Genomic DNA, 8170 nt, shown 5'->3' with positions numbered 1-8170 from the left:
GCGGCAGCCAGCGCAGCCGCCAGGCACCCAGGTCACACCATGGGTGGCCAAGAACCTCTCAGGTCCCCACGAGAAGCCATCAGAGCCCCCTGCCGCGGGAAGGACTTTCTTCATTTCTGCCTTACAAGCAGAAACACGCTTCAATTTCTGTAAACTGAGCTGACAAGCTCACTGCGACCCAGCACACCGTGGCTTCCGAACCAGGAGAGACGGAGCAGCAGCTCCCGCAAGAGCGTGAGCTCAACTTCAGCAGCAAGAAACAGGAACCACGTCAGGGCCGTCAGCTACAAGGACCCACCAGCCCTAGGGAGGAAGCCAAGAGCTCCCCTCGGCTCCGGCCGTCTGCTGGCACAGCCGCAGGCACAGGGGCACCGGCCCCCCGGGAACGCCGCGTCCTCGCCCGCACCGACACGGTCCCGCCCTCGGGACGACGCCGAGCAGCTCGGTCTCCCCAAACTGAACTGAGACGCTGGGCTGACAGAAACTCCTATTTCAGGCACCCAGTCTGTGGGCATTGCTCATGGCAGAAGTTCCACCTCTCCCTTTCAAGGATGGAATGACTTAACTGTAGCACAATTAGCATGTAATTTGTAAGTCATTATAGCACAAAGTGTCTGGTGAGAATATTTTATCGAATAAACCTGCTGAGCACAATTTTCTGTGGAACTATAAAAATATTAAACCATCTCCTGTCTTTTCCTCCCATCTTCAGAGATCACTAGGGCTATTGCTGCCACCTGTAATTATACGCCATTTTAGGGGGAGCTAAAAGCCACAGGATTTTGCACTATTTCCTACAGAAAGAATTAAAGGTAGGAATGAACCTCAACATCCCATTTCATAGGATCATGGAATATCTCGAGTTGGAAGGGACCCCTCAGGACCATCGAGTCCAACTCCCTGCTGCTCGCAGGACTGCCTGACACTAAATCATACAACAGAGCTGAGGTGTGACGGGCTGGGTGCCGTGACCGCCTCCCTGGGGAGCCTGTTCCAGCAGCCCACCGCCCTCCCAGTGAGGAACCTTCTCCCGACGCCCAGCCTGGCCTTCCCCTGTCCCAGCTCGGATACGACAAGCTAACACAGGTAGCCAAATGCTATGCCTCTATAAAGCCCACGAGCCTGGTCTGAAAGCTCAGTCCTACACAGTCGTGTGTCGTCAGGTAGTTTCATACACGTTGTGCCCAATATACTGCACATAGGAGAGGTTTCTACCAAATCCTACCCTCAGCTCTAATGGGAGTGAAGAACCGAGATCCATTTATTCAGCCACTCCAGCCCACGGAGCCCTGCAGTGGGGCAAACGCACAGCGGCCTTCTGGAGACAGAAGGGAAACCTCAGGTTCTTTGGTTTCTCATCTCTTGTGCATCAGTGGACAGGAACGGGTTAATGTAATTAATTAAAGAGCTTCTACACAAGCTTCTTCACACGTAAATTCCCTTTGCCCCTGCTCTGTGCTGGCTGACTGCTACAGGCGTTAACATTTGCAGGCTGCTTCAGGATCCTTTTGGATAAAGGGCACCTGCACTGGCTGGTGCGTTTCAGGGCTCTGCAGAGCAGCTGCCAACACACCGCAAGACTTCAGCCAAAGAAATCCATTCTGATTCTGAGTTCTCAAACCCACACACCAACACTCAAATGTAAAGAAATAATTTCTTGCTCTGTTCTGAGGACGAACAGGGGGCGGAGGGCTAGCAGGAAAGGGTAAAGGCTGTATTTCTTCAGGCCACCGTTCCTTTGTGAAGCTGTGGCTGTCCATGGGAGCCTGAGCGCTGGCAGCAGACGCAGCTCCATCCCTCGGCCACCCCCGTGCCCCCCCAGCGCCTGGAGTGCCCGGAGAAGCGGCCCTGGCTGCGGGCAGGCGGCTGCTTGTCGGAGCGCGGCTGGGGGCTGCAGCCCGGGGCACGCTGAGCTCGCCCGCGTGCAGGGCCAGCCCTGCAGCCACTGCTCTCCGTCAGTGCTAATCAATCTCACACCCTCTTCAGTGCTGATACAGATAATCTTGTGGGAAGCTGGCCAAGCTCACTAACAGCTCTGCAAGCTGCTTCCTGACTCCAACTGCTCGCTCTCTTTCAAAAAGTCTGTTCCAGCTTCAGTTCCAAGAAAGTACTGTGTGGTACCAAGGCTCATGTCATTCAAAACGATTCACTGCTGGTGTGCAGAGAGCACACCAGACCTTGGCTGCAGCCTCATCTAACTAATCAAAATAGACGCTTTCTCGCAGCTGATCAGAACTCTAAAGACCAGGGTAGGAGGCCTCACACATTACCATGTAATTGTCTCTCTGCATTTCACTTACTCTCCATCTGCCAAACCAAGCAAGATTGCAGCCAAGTAAAAGTGAAGGCAAACTGAAGCACAGACTTAGGCCCGCCCAGTAAAATTCACTCTAAAAACCAGCCAGGAGCACTCGCTGTAGAGAAGTTCTCAGCCCGTTTCCTCTGAGGTTAACTGGAAGCTGGGGAGCGGGGCAACACAAACGAAGAGGTAAGAGCACAGGTGCGAGGGCCCGGCTCAGGAGAGTGACGTGGCCGAGCCGGAAGCCCTGTGCAGACGACAAGCCTGTGCAGAGGTATTACAGGCACAAGCTGGCCAAATTAAAGCAATACATACGTGTTTCTCTCCATCAATCTTCTTATCAGCTGCCTGCATTGCATCCAGGTACTTAAAATACAGTTCCATCAGCCTATCAACCTGCAAGGGCAGAAGAGAGAGACCTAAGCAAGAAAAAAGGACAACGCAATCATCTTTAATCCTTCGTGTGACTTTGTTTTCCTCCCAGCTGCAGTCGTCACGAAGCAACAGGCAATTCCCACTCGCAGGAAGGAATACGTTAGGAAGGAGGCTGGTGGGACGGGCCCGCTGAGGCCACAGGCATCTGGCTGTAACCTCCCCCAGCACCGTCTCCTCCGCGGCAGCACAGAGGCAGCAGCCAGCCCCGTGCCCCCCCTCGCCCCGCCGGGCCTGCAGCGGACGCTCCCGGCCACGCCGCAGGCAGCCAAGCCCACGTTAAACGTGTCAGACACCTTACGGCTCTCCTGCTCTCAGCTCTGCTGGGCAGCTGAAAGCCTGTCTAGTAACGGGAAATCCTCTGCAATTGGTAGAGCAGGTTACAAAAACCACCTTTAAAACACACTAATGAGGAATGCTAAGGAACTGGTATTTCCCCAGTGGCAAAATTTACAAATCTCTTGGGAATTACTGTTTTGCAAAAGCTGCTGTTTCTGTTTTGCAGCTCTTTGATCTCCTTGCCACCATGTAAATATTTTGGAAAGAATTATCCAGAGTAAACACCACTAAAGTGACACATTCTAGCAGAGGAATGAGGAATGTTAAATGTCTACTACAGCAATTCCTAAACTCTGCAAGAGCTTCCCGAGAACAAGCAGCACCTCTGCCCCCACCGGTCCCTCGGCGCCAGCACGACGTGACACCACAGACAGAGCTGCGTGACCGGGCTTCGGCAGGGAGACACAGCCAGGGCTGGGAATCGCTCTATCTTGTGCAAAAGCACCAGGAAACGAAGAGCCCGTGTGACGTGGGAGCTCTGAAGGCGTTTCCAGCTCTCGGGTTTGTAGATGCCAACACGGATGAGAGCAGCGGCAGGGGAGCCCCGGGTACGGCCACGCCTGCCCAGGAACTCGCGGGTGCGCAGACACCTGCCGTGAGCGAGGCTCCGAGCCCAGAGGCCACAGACACCTATTCAGCACCCACCTTCTCACTGTCGTTCTCTGTGAACTTATTCAGCAACCGCGTCCTCTGCTGCCCTCTCAGGTTTCGCAGAAGGGAGGCCAGGATGGAACAGACATGTTCTAGAGATACAAAATGAAAACCGCATGCTGAGATTAGGAAAAGGAGCTTACTTGCTCTGTAACACACCATTAAATTTACTACCAGCACTCCCGCATGTAGCTGTCGATAAGCAGAACCCCGGCTCCCTCCCAGCGGCAGGCAGAGGCAGGAGCCAGCAGCCGCGCTGACCCGGGGCGCAGGCACCTCCGCGCCCATCGCAGCCGCCGGGCCTCGGGCTCCGCTCGCTGCTCCTGCTACCAATCCTGCCTGTCCCCGCTGACCTGGAAAAAGCACAAATCCTGCTCTGGTTTCCCTCCCCAGGCCAGCCCGCAGAGCAGCGCACGCTCTTTGTGGCACCCTCCATCCCATGCCGCCGCCTCCCGTGGCGCTCAGGTGAACCCTGGCTGAAGGCAGCAGCTGCTGCTGAAGTGACCCTCGGCTCCCAGAGGGAGGAGGGCTACTGAAACAGGAGCGCTGGAGAGAGGAAGAGCTGTGCCAGCATGCAGCTCCTGCAGAGACTTAACTGGTATTAGCTACAGGAAAAAAACCCTCAAACAAACCACTTCTATTTACAGAAGATCCCGTGGAATGAATATGAATGTGCCACAACAAACCAGAAAGAACCAAATAAACACGTTCTACAGTCTCCTCCACTGCACTTGGGGGTCCATATTCTACAGCACAAACCTCGGAGCCAAGTACAGAGTCACCGCTGCGAGCTCACACGGGACATCTGTGCCCAGGCCCAAGCACGGCCGGGCCCCCGCGGCCCTGCCGCCCCTTCCCAGGGACCGACAGCCCAAAGTAACCGATGTCACGTGTGACCTTTTGCATTTTGGGGGTTGGTTTGTGGTTTAGTTCTTAAATAAAGGAAGCAGCTTGTCAGGCCCCGCTAGCTCGCTGCAGCTCATGTGATTTATTATGCAGCCGCCTGGCAGGTGGGCACACGCCAGCGGAGCAATATTTTCTCATTAGAGCCGTCACCAGGCAGAGCTCCGTCCCTGTGAGCCTCGGCAAGAGCCGCTTCCTCGGGGCACACGAGCTCCAGGCAAACACACGCAAGGTCACCAGCACCAAAGCTGACCTAGGCTACCAAATCTCCCTGTTCCATCAAGCCGAGGCCTCGCATGTAATTGTAGGTAGAGTCTTTTAAACACAAGAAGGAAAATTAACGCTGTGCACTTCTCGCAGAGAGCGCAGTGATGCTCACCACACCAAAACCCGGTGAAGTGACTCAGCGCAGCTGCTCAGCACAGCGCCCCGGGAGCGAGAGGAGAGCACCGGTAAGGAAACTCCTCTCCTCCTGGGTATCCAGCCTGCCAGCGAAAGAACAAGTTAAGTTTAAAAAACAATGCTTAGTTGCCAGTGCCATGAAGTCAACTGCTTTGGCTACGCTCCAGGATGCTTCAGCATTTTCTCCAGAATCACGGGCACAGGCATGACTGGGCAAAACTCGCACACAAGCTCTTGCCAGTGAAAAGAAAAATCTGATTTTGTGCAAGGAGTGACTTTCCTCACCCTACATCCATGCCAAATTGCTCGAATCTGATCAGTCGTGGTCCCTAAAGCTAAACAACGTTGAGTCTGGCTAGCAAGAGACCGGAAGCCATTGACTGAAACACCAGGAAACCCCATTCCAGAACGGTGACAATTCCCAAACTGCTGCCCAACCTCCTCCCTGCACATGGGCTTACGGGCTGCTCTTCTCAACGGTGCTAAATTCCTGAACAGAAAAACATCAACAGGCCAGGATTTCGAATCTCCAGAGCAGGAAAGAGCGAGCGTGTCTGTTCTGTATTCTGATCCAAGCCCGGCGATCACAGGAGCCGAATCCAGGCAACTGCTGCCTTGATTACACAGAGAAGGCAGCAGTTACAACAGCCCCTCTCGACAGAGCAGCAAGATTATTTTGTGCGAGTAAATTAAGCAGATATGAATTAGAAGACAAGTACAGTTTTAAGGTGCCTTTTTGCAGTCTTTTTTTTTTAAACCACAGCCACCCTTTAAATGCTAATCTGCCTCCCAGTACAGTACCAAATAGCCACCTTTCCACTTTGTCTCTCTTTCAAAGCTGTCAAGTCGCTAGCCTCCAAATGAGCACTCAGATGCCATTTCTAATCTGCCAACAATATGTACTGAGATGCCCCTTGCTGATGGGAGAAGACAGCAATAAGATGGGCTTCTGTGAAGCTAAAATGAGCTTCTCTCACACTAATGAGGCAGGACTGACAGGCCTCGAGGTGTCAAGTAGAGACTCAAAACCTAAAGACACAATGGATCTGCCAATGCTACACAAAAGATCACGTCTGCTCCACGCAGGGCCCAGAAGATTCTCCGCATCCCCCTGCTTCCTCACCTACCACCGCCCTTCCCCAGCGCACAGGCGAGGCTGGGCGGAGCAGAAGGGATGGGCACTGACCGAGAGCAAAACCCCTCCAGGACCCTGGGTGCGCCTCCTCAGCGGGCGGGACAGCGCGGCCGCTCCGCGTCCTCCGAGACGAGAAGGCTCCGAAGGCCGTGCAGAACAACAGCCGCCACGGCTTGTCCCCCGCCCCAAGGACAGAGCCTCTCCCCTCCCCGCTTTCTGTGTTACTGGGGAGGGGCAGGTGATGCACGCCGTGCTCGGGAGGGGCCTTCCCCACGGGCTGACAGCCAAAGCCAAGGCCACGGCTACGCCCGTGGGCCAAAGGGATGGTCAGGAGACAGGGACCAACGTCTGACGCAGGAGGAAGCAGAAGCCCCGCGTGAAATCAGACCATCGTACCAAGGGCTGCCCAGGACCTTCCGCCTCGGCTCAGCTGGGACGACGGTTTCCCGGGGGCTCTGAGTGGCTGCAGAGCCCACGGGCCCCGGGGCAGAGGGACCCTCGCTTGCCCTCAGGCAGTGGTTAGGACTGAGCACGGCCACGGGCTCTGCGGCAGCCAGCGCAGCCGCCAGGCACCCAGGTCACACCATGGGTGGCCAAGAACCTCTCAGGTCCCCACGAGAAGCCATCAGAGCCCCCTGCCGCGGGAAGGACTTTCTTCATTTCTGCCTTACAAGCAGAAACACGCTTCAATTTCTGTAAACTGAGCTGACAAGCTCACTGCGACCCAGCACACCGTGGCTTCCGAACCAGGAGAGACGGAGCAGCAGCTCCCGCAAGAGCGTGAGCTCAACTTCAGCAGCAAGAAACAGGAACCACGTCAGGGCCGTCAGCTACAAGGACCCACCAGCCCTAGGGAGGAAGCCAAGAGCTCCCCTCGGCTCCGGCCGTCTGCTGGCACAGCCGCAGGCACAGGGGCACCGGCCCCCCGGGAACGCCGCGTCCTCGCCCGCACCGACACGGTCCCGCCCTCGGGACGACGCCGAGCAGCTCGGTCTCCCCAAACTGAACTGAGACGCTGGGCTGACAGAAACTCCTATTTCAGGCACCCAGTCTGTGGGCATTGCTCATGGCAGAAGTTCCACCTCTCCCTTTCAAGGATGGAATGACTTAATTGTAGCACAATTAGCATGTAATTTGTAAGTCATTATAGCACAAAGTGTCTGGTGAGAATATTTTATCGAATAAACCTGCTGAGCACAATTTTCTGTGGAACTATAAAAATATTAAACCATCTCCTGTCTTTTCCTCCCATCTTCAGAGATCACTAGGGCTATTGCTGCCACCTGTAATTATACGCCATTTTAGGGGGAGCTAAAAGCCACAGGATTTTGCACTATTTCCTACAGAAAGAATTAAAGGTAGGAATGAACCTCAACATCCCATTTCATAGGATCATGGAATATCTCGAGTTGGAAGGGACCCCTCAGGACCATCGAGTCCAACTCCCTGCTGCTCGCAGGACTGCCTGACACTAAATCATACAACAGAGCTGAGGTGTGACGGGCTGGGTGCCGTGACCGCCTCCCTGGGGAGCCTGTTCCAGCAGCCCACCGCCCTCCCAGTGAGGAACCTTCTCCCGACGCCCAGCCTGGCCTTCCCCTGTCCCAGCTCGGATACGACAAGCTAACACAGGTAGCCAAATGCTATGCCTCTATAAAGCCCACGAGCCTGGTCTGAAAGCTCAGTCCTACACAGTCGTGTGTCGTCAGGTAGTTTCATACACGTTGTGCCCAATATACTGCACATAGGAGAGGTTTCTACCAAATCCTACCCTCAGCTCTAATGGGAGTGAAGAACCGAGATCCATTTATTCAGCCACTCCAGCCCACGGAGCCCTGCAGTGGGGCAAACGCACAGCGGCCTTCTGGAGACAGAAGGGAAACCTCAGGTTCTTTGGTTTCTCATCTCTTGTGCATCAGTGGACAGGAACGGGTTAATGTAATTAATTAAAGAGCTTCTACACAAGCTTCTTCACACGTAAATTCCCTTTGCCCCTGCTCTGTGCTGGC

At 54.8% G+C, this 8170-nt stretch overlaps 1 protein-coding gene across 1 annotated transcript in view; it reads right to left on the bottom strand.

The window, feature by feature from the left end:
• CTNNBL1 (catenin beta like 1) overlaps nucleotides 1-8170 on the bottom strand; it is a 48929-nt gene that overhangs the window by 5659 nt on the left and 35100 nt on the right. The window contains exons 16-17 of the mRNA XM_026862356.1: nucleotides 3716-3813; nucleotides 2615-2695 (exon numbers count right to left, since the gene is read on the bottom strand). Coding sequence (XP_026718157.1) covers nucleotides 2615-2695; nucleotides 3716-3813 — 179 coding nt within the window. The remainder of the gene's footprint in view (nucleotides 1-2614; nucleotides 2696-3715; nucleotides 3814-8170) is intronic.

Source organism: Athene cunicularia (assembly GCF_003259725.1).
Source record: "Athene cunicularia isolate RWA chromosome 20 unlocalized genomic scaffold, athCun1 chr20_part2, whole genome shotgun sequence".
Lineage (NCBI taxonomy): Eukaryota > Metazoa > Chordata > Aves > Strigiformes > Strigidae > Athene > Athene cunicularia.
Note: the sequence above shows the minus strand (reverse complement) of the source record. Positions and strands in the feature narration are given on the sequence as shown.